At 45.8% G+C, this 15,587-nt stretch overlaps 1 protein-coding gene across 2 annotated transcripts; it reads right to left on the bottom strand.

The window, feature by feature from the left end:
* Positions 1-5,103: 5,103 nt before the first annotated feature.
* On the bottom strand, positions 5,104-13,319 carry TBXT (T-box transcription factor T). 2 transcript variants are annotated; one of them, XM_057370519.1, is made up of 8 exons: positions 13,093-13,319; positions 12,680-12,944; positions 12,033-12,167; positions 11,227-11,288; positions 11,077-11,138; positions 9,959-10,135; positions 8,342-8,471; positions 5,104-7,118 (listed from the first exon to the last, which is right to left on the bottom strand). In XM_057370519.1, the coding sequence occupies exons 1-8, from the start codon at positions 13,296-13,298 to the stop codon at positions 6,851-6,853; spliced, it is 1,305 nt and encodes a 434-aa protein (XP_057226502.1). In that variant the 5' UTR covers positions 13,299-13,319; the 3' UTR covers positions 5,104-6,850. The 2 variants fall into 2 exon arrangements, with proteins under 2 accessions (XP_057226502.1, XP_057226493.1); XM_057370510.1 differs by having other exon boundaries at positions 8,342-8,474.
* Between the last annotated feature and the right edge of the window lie 2,268 nt (positions 13,320-15,587).

Raw genomic sequence — 15,587 nt, forward strand, 5'->3', positions numbered from 1 at the left:
TGGGACAGTTATTCAGGCACAGGACACAGCATGGGACACCACCCCTAATGCATTGAAACAAGAACTTTTATGTGGGAAGTGCTCAGAATCATTGAAGTTTCATTATTGCCACTACAAATGTTGTGTTAAGGTGAAGGATAGATCAAGCATTACGTTCCACACGTTTCTGCAGTGCCCAGAACAAAACTCAACAAGCCAAAACCTTTCACAAAAGAGTGCCAATGACTGTGCAGGGTAACTAGCAGCAGCAGCCACCTTGAATCTAAACCATCATGAAATTCATGAAGCCAAGACAGGCCACCAGGCCATTCAATTCCTCTTAGAGGAACCTCCTTTTCTAGGAGGCAGAAGGGTTTGCTGACCCTGGGGCCAGTTTGTGTTTTTGAAGGCTGGCAGAGCCTCCAGGTTCCAGCTAGCAGCCAGCTCCCCTTCACTGAGGATGCCCTCTCCCCCTCAGCACGGGCAGGGCAAGCAGCAGCCAGCACCACCACTGTCACCAGGAAAGGCGGAAGATTAAGCATTTTCCCACCTGGAAGCAAGAGAGGCCTGCAGCATCTAACAGCAGACCACAAGGTTCTTGGCAGAAACAATCACTGGCCAAGCACATCAGTGATCACCAAGATCACTTGGGCCAAGCTGCTGCCACAGGGTGGCTCCCAGGACAAGGCCACCAGCCCTCCAGGCCATCCCACCACAGCAGAACAGTCAARCAGCTGCTCTGCCCCAGCAGGACATGGTGAAAAAGAGCTCATCAATCTCCAGCAGCTCATTTCTCGCAGCACCATCAGCCCCACTCTATAACCCCAGACCAGAACACCTTCCACACTGTACCTGCGAGCTCCAGGCTGGCTGCTTCCGATGAAAAAAAGACAGGCTCATCACTCTTTGGCACATCCCAACCATCTCTGCAATTCCCTTTCTTCCCCACCGATGGATCAACCTCCCACACAGTCAACTGGCTCCGCCTGCTCCAAAATCCGCCCCCAAACCAGCATCACCTGCCTGCTCCCCCTCAGAGCCCCCAGAGGCCAGCCAGAGCACGGTGGGTCTGTGTCACCTGTGTGCCATCTCTGTGGGCTGAGGCAGCCCAGGCYCTGCAGGGCCTTTTGTGCTGGACACGAGCTGCCCAGCCTGCACACCAGCCCCTGCACAACTGGCTTTGGATCCGGGATCAGACACATGAACAAACAGGCAGATGCCATTTCTGAGYTGCTGGATGCTCTGGCTTCCTTTCTGTGTGTCCTGTCAGGCTTCTTGGGGCTTTTCCCCATTTAGCAAGTGAACTTTTTCAAGGTTGTCTCTGTAGCTTTTCATATACTGACTGACATAACTTGGGCCTTGGATGACACTGCAAGGAGAAATCAGTGAGCAATGTTCAGAGAGCCCAAATGCTGCAAACCAGACCCCAGGCAGTGCCAAGAGTGAGGACCAGAACACCCACAGTCCATGTGCACAAAGAGAGGGGAGAGAAAAGGGGGCTCACTGTACCATTACACAAGATGATGGAAATTAGGGTTAACACAGGGTTTTTTCCACAAGTATTCATTATCCTGCTTCTGTTCTCATTGAGGAAGAGGAGTCTTAGTCTTAATTATTGTCTTAGTCTAAAAGTGAAGAGATCATTGACAAAACCTCCTGGAGATGTGAGGTTGAGAGATGTCATTAATGCAGAGCAGAAGCGAGATTTCTTAAAGGACAAACTAGAAAACTGGAAGGGGTATAAATCTGACTGGGATAAGGGCAAAGTYAAGAGATTAACAATACTTTCTGACAAAAGATGGCAGTTCATCAGCAAAAAACAGCTGAAGAAGGCTGTGGATCACTATGGCCAGTCATTCACTGATGTAACTCTAGATAATGAAAATGTGTTTTTCAATGTTATCAAAATAGCTAATTCCAGTGGAAATAGGGAAGCAGTATGCCATTGCATCGGCTCTTCTGCAAGCCCATGCTTTGTAGCATGGACACTCCATCCCTCATCCCGACAGACAGGGACAGCTACAAGGGAAAGCTACCAGAGAAGAAGAGAGGGGCTTTTTAACCTATGAAAAGAGAGGCTGAGAAATTACTTTCTAACAATACATATCAGCTTAAAGACTACCAAGGGAGAAGAATCATTTAAGCTGGGAATAGGTTTTGGCTCAAGATCAGATGGTTGTAARACTATTACAGATTAATTTCAGCTGGCAATTAAAAGATAGCTCCTAAGCAATGAGAAGCAAGGGGGCTGCAAAAGGCTGCTAATCAAAAAAAGCAACACCACGTGCCACAAGTATACAGGCACACACRAAAACCTCCCCACAATCTCACCGTTTTTAAGATAAACTCCAGTGCTTTTCCAAATGGTCTTGGTGAGGGGATTTTCTATAATTAAGGACTAGATTCAGTAAACCCCTTCCAACTTTCTTGTACAAGTCTGGTAATTATACACCACAGAGGAATTATTGGCATTGATGAGGTTACTGAAGCAATTAATTAGTTTACTGACATCAAGAAACWGTAACCCACTTTTGTAGTGCTGCAAGACCAGGAGAGGAGAGGGAGAAGCAAGAAGAAGCTGCAGGCTGCTTGCCCAGCAGGTACAGAGTGTCATCGATAGGATCCTCTGGTCACTTACCTGTGGCACCAGCTCAGGTGGTGCCTTGGGAAACAAAGCCCAGAGACAAGTCAGGAGTACAGCACCACAAATCTGTCATGGTAACTGTGCCATCCTAAAAAAGGGGGTGAGGGAGGAGGGAAGGCCAGCCAACATCCACCTCGGGAAGATATTGCTGGGAATGGGCTTCAGCACCTCCCCTGCTCCTACTGGCACTGCAGATAAACACAAGCCAGCATTTCAGTTGACAAAGACAGGAATAAAACTAGCAGTGTCCACTTAGGAGAGCAGGGGGTGCAGATGAACACAAATGACAGAAGGACAAATTCTGTGAATAGTAGAGCTGTGGTAGGTCCAGGAGGAGATTCCTGAGAAGTCCTGTGCCTTCTCTGTTTACAAAAGCAACTGCTGTCGTCAGCCATATAATCTTGGGCTTTAAAGCCCACAGTGTCCAGAGCTTTGATATCACAGTGATGTGTACAGTGGGAGAACCTGGGTTTGGATTGTTRTCTTCTCAAAGAATCTTTGACATTGTCAAAAATAACCGTGTCTGTAAGGTGCTATTAGACACTATGAGAAGTACTGGAACTGTACTGTGTACCACTCAGACTGGCTCCCTTGTTTTCTTTACCTCAGTGGACAAAGGCACAGACATCAGGAGCAGCTAAAGCCAGAACCTCTAAAGAAGAAATKATTTTCTGCACAGATATAAGCCTCTGGAATGAGTCTCTGTGTGGTTTTAAAAASAAGTTTCTTTATACCCATCTTCAAATATATTTTGGGGTTTAATTTTTTTTTACTTTTGATTTTTWTTACTATGGGGGAGAGTCAGGCTGGAAACAACTATGGGAATATCAAATCTCACATTTTACTCCTGCTTGGAACTGAGTATTGACATGATTTCTGGAGGCAGAGCAAGGCATTTCTGCACAATTGGGATGAGGGTTTTACTGGGATTTTCTACAGCCAGCAATTATTTGTGAGCCAAAGGAAAATAAAGGTAAAAAGCATTAACCCACTGAGATGGCAAACAGTAAAGGTTTCCTAAGAGTTCTGAGCACTTGCTGATGGCTTAGTTCCGGGGCATTTAGACCTCTCCCACTCTCACAGCAGTCTGTAGCTCAGCGTTTACCCGGTGTGCAGCACAGTCAGGAACGAGGAGGAGTCATGGTGGAGCTGGTACAGGCAAACAGCAGAGCCACAATCACGGGTGGGGCTGTCTGAGGCGAGCTGTCTCACACCAGCCTTCCTCTGCGTTTGGAAATGTTGCCTACATTGCTGCCACCCCCTCACCTCTGCCAGCAACCAAGGAAGCACAGCACAGCGCTGCTGCCCAAAGCCCACGGGTGAGAAAAGCTTCTCCAAAAGGGTCACACAAAGTTCATTTTCAGATGTGAGTACATAGGTATCGAAATGCTCCATTTGCTTWAGTCTGCAAATTGCATTCAATGAAAGGTTTTGGTTTCTTTCATTTGAAAGTGTGGGAGGGGAAAAAATCCCACACCAAAAAAAGGCAACAGAGTAAGATCCATCTGATAGCAGCATTAAGCAGGGCCAAGCTCCTCCACTTCGCAGCCCAAAGGTTCTAGCTGCAGGCAGCTTAGTTCATAAAGCCATGCTCATTCTTTTAATACTATTTTTGTCCACCTGGACATGGAATCACTTCTTCAGTATAAGGACTGCAAAAACCTGAGAAATCCCTGACCTCTGTGCAGGGGAGGAGCTGTAGGCACTTCCTCCATGCAAGACTCTGTGGGGGAAAGACAGATGTACAGTGGRGCTGCCTGCCAAGAGCYGTGCACAGTGACAGCTTGCAGCCCTAAACCCAGCACCTCCCTCCCACTTTATGGGCTCCCTTCACTGCASAGSCTGCCCAGGGAAATGAYSGAGTCACCTTCCCCGGAACTATTTAAAAGATACGATACTTAGACATGTGGTTGAGTGGTGGACTTCACCATGCTGGGCTAATGACTGGACTCTTAACGATAATTTCCAAACTAAATGATTGTACAGCAGATTTACCATTCTCTTCCCCTGACCTGTCTGCTGTGAGGACACAGCTCTGGTGGAAGGGATAAATTCCTGGGGGCAGAGATTCAGAAATCCACATGACAATCCGGTTAYCAGGGTATAACACAGCAGCTGCCAGCCTCGTGTTCAGCTCCAGCATTTACCCTGCCTACTGGTCACTGGGAGAAGAGCTTTCACCCAGCACCAAAGGCAGCTACCATCTCTGAATCAGCAAGTCAAGGATTCACCAAAAAGGAGGGAGAAACAGAGATGASGGTGTAAAGCAGGGAGAGGTGGATGAGAACTCTTTGAACTTTTGCCCACAGACAAAGACATACAGCAGGAACCTTTGTGAAACAAAAGGGTAGCATACTGTAGGTTCAATAGAGATGATGTGTATTTGTTTCACCTTTCCCATCCCCCCACAAACTGAAAATCAAGCRTGAAGTTTTTCTTAAGAATCTTTACTTTTTTTTTAATTTAAATTATACATCCGAAATACAAGTATAAAACATTACAATGAAATATGCTGCTAATTTCTACAAAATAGTCTAAATAATAATGCACTTACATCATTTACACCTTCTCAATAAAATAGGAGCACTTAGATCARTATTTACATATTGACAGAGGATGTGGCCGTGCAGCCATCCATTTCTGGCGCTGTCTCCTGCAAGAGTACCCCTGGCAGATCCTTCTGCAGGGAAAAAACCCTGCCAAAGCTTTTCTAGGTGCAGGGACCTGCCCAAAGGGTGCCAAAAAGACCAAAATGGTGGCAAGTATGAGCTTTTTCATCTTAAAGCTGCCACTGTAGCACATAAGCACACATCAATGAGTTATTTAAGGAATTCCCTGATACAGAATTTTGCTTTGCTATATTAGGCACTTCATTATAAGGGTTATTTATTATGGCTTATGCAAAAGAACTCACTTTSCTCAGGATATGTATTTGCCAGTCAGTGGGAGAAAGAGACATGTCTAAGCACACACCTTCAGCCAATGTTTGGGGTTAGCCTACATTAGAAATTTGGATCACATTACTTCATATCAGTAAAGAAGGAAGTATTTTATCAAGACCTGTTCCTTCCAGCAAGTTAAGCAGTCAGTGTATTTTAAATCTTAGTATATCTGCACTTTTGCTCAAAATTCTTGGCAACTACAGATTTTCCTCTCCCAGTAGGTTAACTACTTACATCCATGCTGTACAGTGTGCCATTGGGTGACATATCCCACGTATGATTGTCTTAAAAGAGTACACTTAGGTTGAGGGATTATTTACATATCTTAACATGTAGAAAACAAAGTTGTAACTTAGCAAACAATAAATATAGACCAGAGCACGAGATTGAAAAAAAAAAATAAATTAGAATTATTCCCCAGGTGTTAAATTCCCTCTCTTAATGCCTGAGCCAAAGATCCAAAAAACCYAAAACAAAATGCCAAGTGACATATTTTCAATGATTCAAAAAGGTCTTGGATAGCGGCTCCTAATTAGACACTGGCTGTTTGAAAATGCRATGTTTAGCTAAGCTGAAGGATATTTGAACCTATATGATCAAACAGCAAAACTTACCACTAAAAGGAGTCTTTTGGGTAACACTTTTTAGACCAAACATTAATATTGTTTTTATTGGGAAGAATATAGTTCTCAAAGATTGTCTCGACATTAATTCAGCAGCAAGGAAATAAGCATACAGGTAAGAACACRRCGTATTTGTGAAGCAAATACGCRTTAGTGCACATGATTTTCCAAAAACTTCACTCCTCAGCTACATTTGTGCATATTTCAGAATGCTTCTAACTAGATGGTTAATAAAAGTCTTCTCATGACTATAGCTAAGTTTGCCATTTAAAAAAATTAACTGAAAAACAGTTAGGAGTAACTTACTCAAGAACGATGCCAAATTTCAGGTCCAAATACATCAGAACACTGAGAAATTTGGAATCCAAGTAAAAAAAATCTTAAAACTTAGATCAAATTTTTAAAAAGAAAAAAAAAAATTAAAAGCAGTGAATCTGCTCTCAGAATTGCACACTCACCAGGTTTGTAAACTCTACATGAAGTCAGTGATGCACCGTTCACTATAAGAGGTATAAATGTGGATGCTCTATGCAAAGCAGTGCAGATGCTTTTTTGGTTTTTTTTTTTGCAGTTTCCTTCATGTCTCTTTTTTCTCTTCCTTGAGGATTAAGCATCTAAAGTAATTCAGTAGCTAAAAGTGTCTTGGAGGAAAAGGCCTGGGTTTACATGGAAGGGGGGGTGACAGGTGTCCACGTGGATGCCAGCCTGGCATGTGCAGAGGTGTCATACTGGCTGTCGGGCAGGTCCGTGGGTGCCCCGCCGTCRTACAGGGGCGAGGCAGAGGAGGAGGCTGTCACCGGGTGCGGGAGGGCAGAGTAGTGTGCCGGAGAGCCACGCAAAAACTGGGAGCTCAGGCCGTTGGACATCCCGCTCGCCTGGGACACCGGCGTGATGGTGCTGTTACTCACGGACCACAAGTTGGGGTACTGACTGAAAGAGGGAAAGCCATAAATRAAACACGTTATTAGTGACTCTGGTGCCTGCTGGCAGTTCCTCAGGTAACAACACAGCTCCCAGGTCAGGTCCATTTACTGGCAACAGTACAATTCTCTAGGCAGTTCCCAGTCGCTCCAAGGCAGAATTTGTGTTCATAGCACCCCAACAAATTAAATGTAACTTTCCAAATTTCAAACAGATAGGGGGTTGGACAAAAGGGGTGGCAGAAATGCCTTCCTTGAGGTTCCACAGTTCCAGTTCTACTGGTTTTACCCATTGAACAACTCAGTGCAGAAATTGAAACTCAGGGAATTTTGCAACTTCATAAATACGTGTCCTGGGGATCTGACAGAAAAAGCACCTCTTTACTCAAACTGTGTTCAGGACTAAAACTCATGTTCCGTAACACAGTTAACTCATACTGGATAGTAGTACAYAGCCTGATTAACAGTTAAGTCAATGTGCATGGTTCAAATAAAAATGCTTTCCCCAAACACAATAGTAGRTCTGAATTTCTGAGAAACATGTCCAAACCTTTCTTCGCTGCAGCTAATAGCAAATATTTTACCAACTTTTCTGCATCTCTTTGAATTTTCAGCTCCGAGGGACTAACTGCAAGCTAAATTTCCATTAAAGGATCCAAAAGATTTATTAAGATAGTAAGCACAAAGAGGAGAAAAGATTCATTTTTATGATCACAAAGTATCAAAAACTGTCACCACATGTACAGTATCATGCTATGCTCGTTAGTGTGGCAATGCTTAAGAAAATAATTACTGCCCCAACCATGTGCTCCTTCTCCACACTACAGTTCACTGCTCCACCATTTGTAGCAGAACAAGGAAGCAGAGAACAGCTAAAATGAAAGGGATAAAAAAAAATACTTTTTTAACACCATAATGCATAAGAGAGATCAAACTTAAGAGAACATCCTCAAATTCAATATGTGTTTGTCTAAGCAATTTGCAATCCTTAATCTATCAAATATTGCTGCCACAAGTATCTACATTTCGAAAACCAAGACAAACAAAAGAAAAAATTGTTTCTTCCATCTGTTTTCCTTGTGGATAGTCCTTCTCAGTGCCCTAGAGTGCTAATGATTCACACCAATGGTCAAAAGGCCTTCAAATATGCTGGTGACTCTACCTCCTTTTCCAGGCTTTTCCTAGCAAGCATCAATATACGGATTTGAGGGCTGCTAAGGGATGAACCCCTACCTGGAGCTGGTAGCTGTGCCAGTGCTGTGACTCATGGGTAGCATTGCTGTGTGTGTAGTAACTCCYAGAGAGGACCAGTTGTCGTGGGACTGCAGCATGGACAGGCAGGCAGAGGAGTTGTCAGCATAGGCTGCTGAGAAAACAAGTAATCACTCACGAACTCTAAAATCAGGTCAAATAACAATCTTGTATTTAAATGCAATGCACAGATTTAAACCACCTTTCCCCTTCACTGCCTTGAGAAAAAAAAAAAAAAAAAAAGAGACAAAAATTACACACACACACAGAGAAAAAAAACCAAAGCCAGCAACCAGTTGTGTCAAGCTCACACTTTCACTGGCATTGCCCTGCTGTGCCATTTTGCTCAATCACAACTGCAAAGTCTTATTTCTGTAAAGGAGCTATGGCCAAAAAGCCATCTCTAAGCCACCTGCTAATTCAGAACATGCCTCTTTATTCAGTCAGTGGGAAGATGCAGTTTTTTGGGTTTTTTTTGTTTTGTTTTTTGTTGGTTTTTTTTTTGTTTCTTTTTGGTTTTTTTTTTTTTTACACTGTCCCAATCACCTGGGGACCTTCCAGGACACTTTCCTTATCTCCATCACCTACACTGGCAACAACAGTCTGGCAAAGCTGGATAACAAGCATATCATTGGATCACGGATCCCAGCACAGATCCCAGTTTTGAGCTGAGCATGCCACCGTGGGCCTTGAAATCTGCCTTGGAGCCAGCCTGTGGATCCTCACCATCAGGATTGATTGGACTGTGGCTTAGACCACAAGACTGTGGCATGTGACCAAAACTGGCTGGCTCACACAGCAGGGGCACTAGGAAGCTGTAAAGGGAGTCACACAATCGCCCATAGCAAGAAATAAGCTGTTGTGGAAGCTGGCTAAGGGAAAGAGGTTCTTTGTTGAGGACCGTGAAACAAGAAAGAACATCAGAGATGTTCTTTTATTCTTTTTTAAGACACAAAATTGGTTAAAATTTGCAAGATGCAAGGAAACTTCACAGAAAGCTAGTTTTCCACTTCAAAGTAAACTACAAAGCTAGTTGGTCAGGCTGCATCTAGAAGCCCATGTATTATTTCATAATTCAAAAAGTTAAATATTTTTTTAGAATGGGAACCTTCAGTATCCATACAGCCTGAAAGGCAAAAACTGTTAGCCATACTTCTTTGCCAGAAGAATTTTTTTTTTTTAAATCACTGTTAAAAATCCCCTTCTCACCCATAAGTACCTAGTGCTTGAGACACTACACCTTAAGATATTTGGCATTTTTGGAGCACACCTTTTAAAAGCTCTGCAGTTTACTCAGCTTCATGTTGCTTCTGTCTGTCCAGTGGTGACACATTTGCAGACAACAACTTTGATGCACAGACATTAACCACAGCCACAGATAACAGAAAATAACCAAACCAGACCCTCAGTTAAAAGACACTGGGGACATGTACTCATCGTCTCTGTTTCTWTGCAATGCTGACCCCAATCTCTCTGCACAAATTGAGTCAGTTATATTCCTTCATTTCTGGAGCATCACACACTGATGGCCACTGTTCAAAGCTCTCATCCTCTCAGCTCATTTCCCACCTTTTCACAGAGCTGCAACCTCAGACTTACTTGGCGAGTTGTTCCTGTGAGTGTAGGGGTTGGCGTAGGGCGCAGGCCGGTGGTTCCTCAGCGAGGAGTACCTTTCACAGCTGTGGGCAGGGGACAGCGACAGGGGGGCTCCAAACTGGGTGTGAGGGTTGGCAGGCTGGCACAGAGTCCCACTTCCAGGAATAAGCCAGCTACCTACTGTGGAGAAGCAAGGGATCTGTAAGATGGGTGCATAGTTCAGCCAGGCAGAGAATCACAGCAATGAGACAAATAACTCAACAGTGAGGAAATGCACACTCAGGGATGGAAACTGTGTTTCAACATAGATGGATAATCTGGATCTTTACAACTTTCCAAAATGCTCTTATGAAGGAAAATTAGAAAACATCTTAGAAAACGTCTTGTGTCAAGCTAACTTGTTTTTTAAATTACCATTTAATTGCARCCATAGAATGGAAACAATGAAATTGTTAAACCCTCCCATATGTAGATAGTATGTGCTTGTTAATTGYTAGCATAGTGCTCAGTTTTAAATTTGCTCTTTAGCAGTCTCAGTTTATAACTAAGCTCTGAAGTTTCTCAGACTGCTAAGAACTCCTCTTAAAAAGTAAGTATTTTCTCTGAAACCAGATAATTTCTACTGCAAATGAACTCCCCCATCCTTTATACCCTACTGTCATTTTGTTGTCAATCATGTTGGAACAGAAAGTATTAAAACACTAATGCTTTTCAATTATCTGAAAGAACTTTTTTAAACAAATGCCCATCATTTTCTTAGAGTACTTAAAGCATAGGTACTGTCTCAATAAATTTTATGAAATAAACATTTGTCTCCATGTCCATGTGAACATTGCTGTCCTTGTATAAAAAGGCAGCTGCCTTTTTGGACATGAAGGCAACTCTGCAAGATTCTACTAAATTATTTTGAATGCAATAAATTTAACCACACACAGAGATTATAGTGTTTATACAATCATAAACATGCATGAACCACAACCACAAAGATGGGTAACATTCCTCTCCATGGGAGCTWACAAACCTGCCATCAATCACTGCTCCCAAAGTTTTGCTAAACTTAACTGAGATTAGATGGAAGAAATCAAAGTTATGCTCATGATGCACAATGAAAAGAAACATACACTGTGAGTACCCAGACTGCTGGTTGTCCCCCACTTCCTCCATCATGTCTTTGTGATCACTTCTATAAAAGAAACCRTCTTGTATTAGTTAAGAATATGCCTTCACAAATCTATCTTAAAAAAACACATTTTAGAATTAAGAGCTCTCACCTTTCCTTTGCATCAAGAAATGCCTTTGCAAACGGATTGTATTTAATTTTTAAAGCTGTGATCTAAAAACAACAACAAATATCTTTATTCACATATATCACCATTCATTATCCACTAGTATTAGATTTTAATTAGGACTATCCACTAAAGTTTATAAAATCACAGATTTTTTGAGAAATAAAAGTAGGCCCATAAGAGCTACCTGTAGGCACCAACTAAACAGCTCCTTAAGGTCTGAAGTATTATCAAAGGGCTAAGAATTAGCTTCTCTGCCAGATTCTAAGACTCTGAATTGCTTGAGTTTATTGATCCCTAAAAACACCTAACAAAGGTAGTACACTAAATAGCTATTAAAATCTTCACATTTCATGCTAGAGCAGAATGGACATCAAAGAAATCTCAGAAAACCTTATAATTACAGCTTCATTCAACACAGATATGCATTTGGGCTAACAGAAAAAAGGGCCACTTAAAAAAAGGCACATTCARTCATTTCACTGTAGCTGAAAGTGACAATTGTATTTTTACCACAGTTGTTTGCCCTGATAGAATYTTCTAGAAATCACCTCCCTATAACAAATTTGCAGTGCATATTGGGACTAACAGTGATCAGAATTTTGTTCTATCATTCATTCATAGGGCTTTAACATATATTAATTCCATTTTGTCTATTTAGCTTCAAAACGAAAAGCATAGGGAGAACTGAAAAATGCATAGGAAGAGCCATTATTTTGCTCTGTTAACATGCACACTTTGCTACTTRAAACCTGGTGGCAGTGGCAGCCTTTCTTCCCTGCTGTGCATACCTCCTCATTCTGGTAGGCTGTCACAGCTATAAACTGGGTTTCAGGGAAGGAATGGCTGGTGATCATCCGCTGAGGGCCACCCACTCGCACGATATGAATCCGTGGCTCGTACTTGTGCAAGGAGTTCAACATGATCTGTGAACGAAAAGACAGAGCAGGTGAGCGCAGGAAAGAGTGGTGGTACATGTTGGCACACAGAAAGGGTTTTTAAGTATCCATCTTTCCATCAGAAGTGAAAAAGGCAACAGGGATGAATAAAGCCTAAAAGTGAAGCTGTGAGAGAAGGAAAGGCACACTGAGGACAGACATCACAACTTTTTGCCCAGTTATCCTCATCCCTACAACTTGACAAGGCACTCGCAGCATCACAAACGCGTCAATGATAAGTCAGCCAGAAAGACTCATCTACCGCACCACTGACACTAGCAGATACTCAGACCAGAAAGAAGTTTTCAAAAACCAGAAAGTTACAAAACATCAAGGCACCCATGCTCGGTGGAAAGAACAGCTCTCCTGAATGAATGAATCTGGCAGACAGAGGGAAGTGCGACCCATCACAGCACGTTTGGTAAGAAAAGTATGAAAATGAGCATTAAGGAAAGAGGGCCGGAGGGCCGGGCCGGTGCAGCCCCGGCGCCGGTGTTTACCTGCCCGCCGCCGTTGAGCTTGTTGGTGAGTTTGACTTTGCTGAAGGAGACGGGCGCCTTCATCCAGTGMGCGCCGAAGTTGGGCGAGTCGGGGTGGATGTAGACGCAGCTGGGCGCCTGCGGCTCCGGCTTCCCGCCCGGCACCCACTCCCCGTTCACGTACTTCCAGCGGTGCCCGTCGGCCGCCACGAAGTCCAGCAGGAAGGAGTACATGGCGTTGGGGTCCAGCCCCGACACGCTCACCTTCAGCACCGGGAACATCCTCCTGCGGGGCGACACGGAGGCACGGCGGCGGGCAGCCAGCGATCCCCGGCCCCGGGCGGGCACCCGAGCCCCGCCACCCCCGAGCCCCCCGCGGGCGAGCGGCCGGAACCGGGGTCGGGGGCAGCGGGGGACGCGGGGCCGCTCCCTACCTGCCGTTCTTGGTGACGATCATCTCGTTGGTGAGCTCCTTGAAGCGCAGCCACAGGTCGCCGTCCTCCAGCGCGACGCGCAGCTCCCGCTCCGTGGGGTCGCCCTTCTCGCTGCCCGCCTGCAGCTCGCTCTCCACGGCGCTCAGCAGGTGGTCCACACGGTACTGCGGGGGCTTGCCCGCGCCCTCCGCGCCGGGGGAGCTCATGGTGGCCCCGCGCCCGCCCGCCCGCGGGGCAGCTCGGCAGCACAGCGACGGCGACAGCGGGCCGGGGCCAGGCCGCTGTTATAGCCCGCCATAAACGCCCCCCCGGTGACATCACCGCGCCGGCGGGAGGGCCCCGCTGATTGGCGGGCGGCGCCTTTGATCCGGGCGGGCGGCGCTGCCCATTGGCCGCCCGCGGCCATATCAGAACGCTGCCCGGGGGAGCCTGTGATGTTAATTGCAGCCCGCGGCATTAAACGCGGCTATTTTATGCAAATCTGCCCCCAAATGTTTGCACCTCTATCAAAGCCGCCGGGACCGGGGCTCCGGCAGCCGCGGAGGAAATGGCCCATCTCGGCAACAGCCTCACAACCGGCCAGCGCGGCACCCTCCCGCCTCYCGCCGCAGCCACCGGCGCAGCGAGACCCCCGGTCCGCTTCGGGGGGCAGTCCTGGACGGGAGACACCCCCGCAGCGGATTCATATTTAGAGGAAAAAAATGGAAAGTCCTCTTCTCCAGGGGGCCGCAAGCTGACAGCAGCACCCTCACCCCCCGCCCGCCCCTGCCCCCTTGTCACAAACCTCTGCTGCAGGAAAGGGTGCAGCTGGCAGCGACAAACCTTGCGGGAAAAATCAGCCGAAGAGCTGAAACCGCACCGTGCAGTGGCTGAACCACAAACCTGGCACAGCACGGGCACTCCCCGCCGCCGGCTCCCCGGTTTTGAGCGAGCCCGAGAGCCCATCCGTGAGAAAAGTGGCAGAGTTTGCCTCAGCAACAGCACGGGCTGTGCCTTCGCATCCGAGATGCTCGACGGCGATGGTTTGGAGCCATATCACCTGAATAAAATAATTTTTTTTTAAAAAACTAAAAATCAGATGGATGGCTACCCACTATCCCACCTAAATAAAAGCACACTTCTGAAAAACAGATCGATAGTTAAAGGCTTTGTTTCGTGTGGGAAGGAGAAACTCCCGCGATTTCCTGCGGGCAGGAGGGGAGTCAGCCTCATGGGTGAAACTTTGCGACGGGTTGAATATATTTTAAATATATTTAACGCAAAAACAAGGGCCGGGACGAGGGAAAAGAGGGCTGCTCTGAAGCACTCCAGCCAGCCGGTGTTGTAATAGTTTGCATTCTCCTGGGCTGCGGCGGTCTGTGGTGTGAGGGAAACAGTTTATTACCTTTCCGTGAGAATCCCTGGATAGAGGGTGAGGGGGAGAGAGGTGACAATGAGCAGGAAATAGTTCAATGGGGTCTCTTTAAACAATAACAAGTTCTTTAAACGGGAGCAAAGGAGAGGGAAAAAGAAGCAGAGCGGTGTAAAAATCAGAGTTGTTTTTAAAATAGGCATCTCCTCCAAATACCGAGCATCATCGCTGCCGARATTTTTCAAATTTTAGGAGAAAGTGCCCGGGGTACATTGTCAAGCTGCCTGGCAGCAGAAGGAGTTGGAAGCCGGGGCTGCCAGGRTAAGGCACGCTTGAAGTTCCCTTTTGAGGGATGCGGACGGTGGTTCAGTCCGGGCACGACKCTTTTGAAGAAAGACACCCCATACTCTTTCCACGCTCCGCACCCAGCGGAGCAGCAGCCCGAGTCTTTCTGCCCTTGTCAAACTTCAAATAATCCCAAAGCTTCCGCTAGTATTTTCGGTTTCTTTTTGGCTTAGTAACTACAGTTTACGGCTGTATTTTCATTACACACCACTATCAGGCTCGTACATCATTAACTTCCACAACACCGCAGTGCTTTTTTCGCCTTCAATCTGACAAGCCGAATTCCTCGAACCACCTCTCTTCAACTACTGTGCGGAAAAACATTAAAGGTTGCCATCCCTTCAGATTAATTCCTGCGTTTAAGTTTCTTAAAGCTCTTTTTGCCTGAGCACCTACTGTCTGCTTTTCGTCCTCTTTGGAAGGGGAAAGCGGCATCCGAGAGTCAATTACGGGCAAAGTTTACTAAACTGATACATAACCCCTGCTAGCCGTAGCTGGAGATGATCTTTTYACTRTSAGGTGTTYATTTCACTGAAGGCGCTCCGCTCAGAACAGRCGAACACGGCCAAACAAAAACCCCGGACACTCAAACCCCGCTTGAGCACGACACGCTGGCCCTCGGGTGCCACACACCCCCATCCTTGGGTTTGTGCTTTGAAGGCGACTTTTCCAACATTTTAAATCCTGAAAAAGCCGAGTACTAGTAGAGGCTAACTCCGGAGAAAGACTCTCACGGACAGTTCCCCGCTCCGGGCAGGTGACAGGGAGAGAAGGGGCTTCGCACCCCTTGCAGAAGTCG

This window comes from Malurus melanocephalus, unplaced genomic scaffold, assembly GCF_030028575.1.
Source record: "Malurus melanocephalus ecotype Western Australia unplaced genomic scaffold, MMel_1.1 scaffold_5, whole genome shotgun sequence".
Lineage (NCBI taxonomy): Eukaryota > Metazoa > Chordata > Aves > Passeriformes > Maluridae > Malurus > Malurus melanocephalus.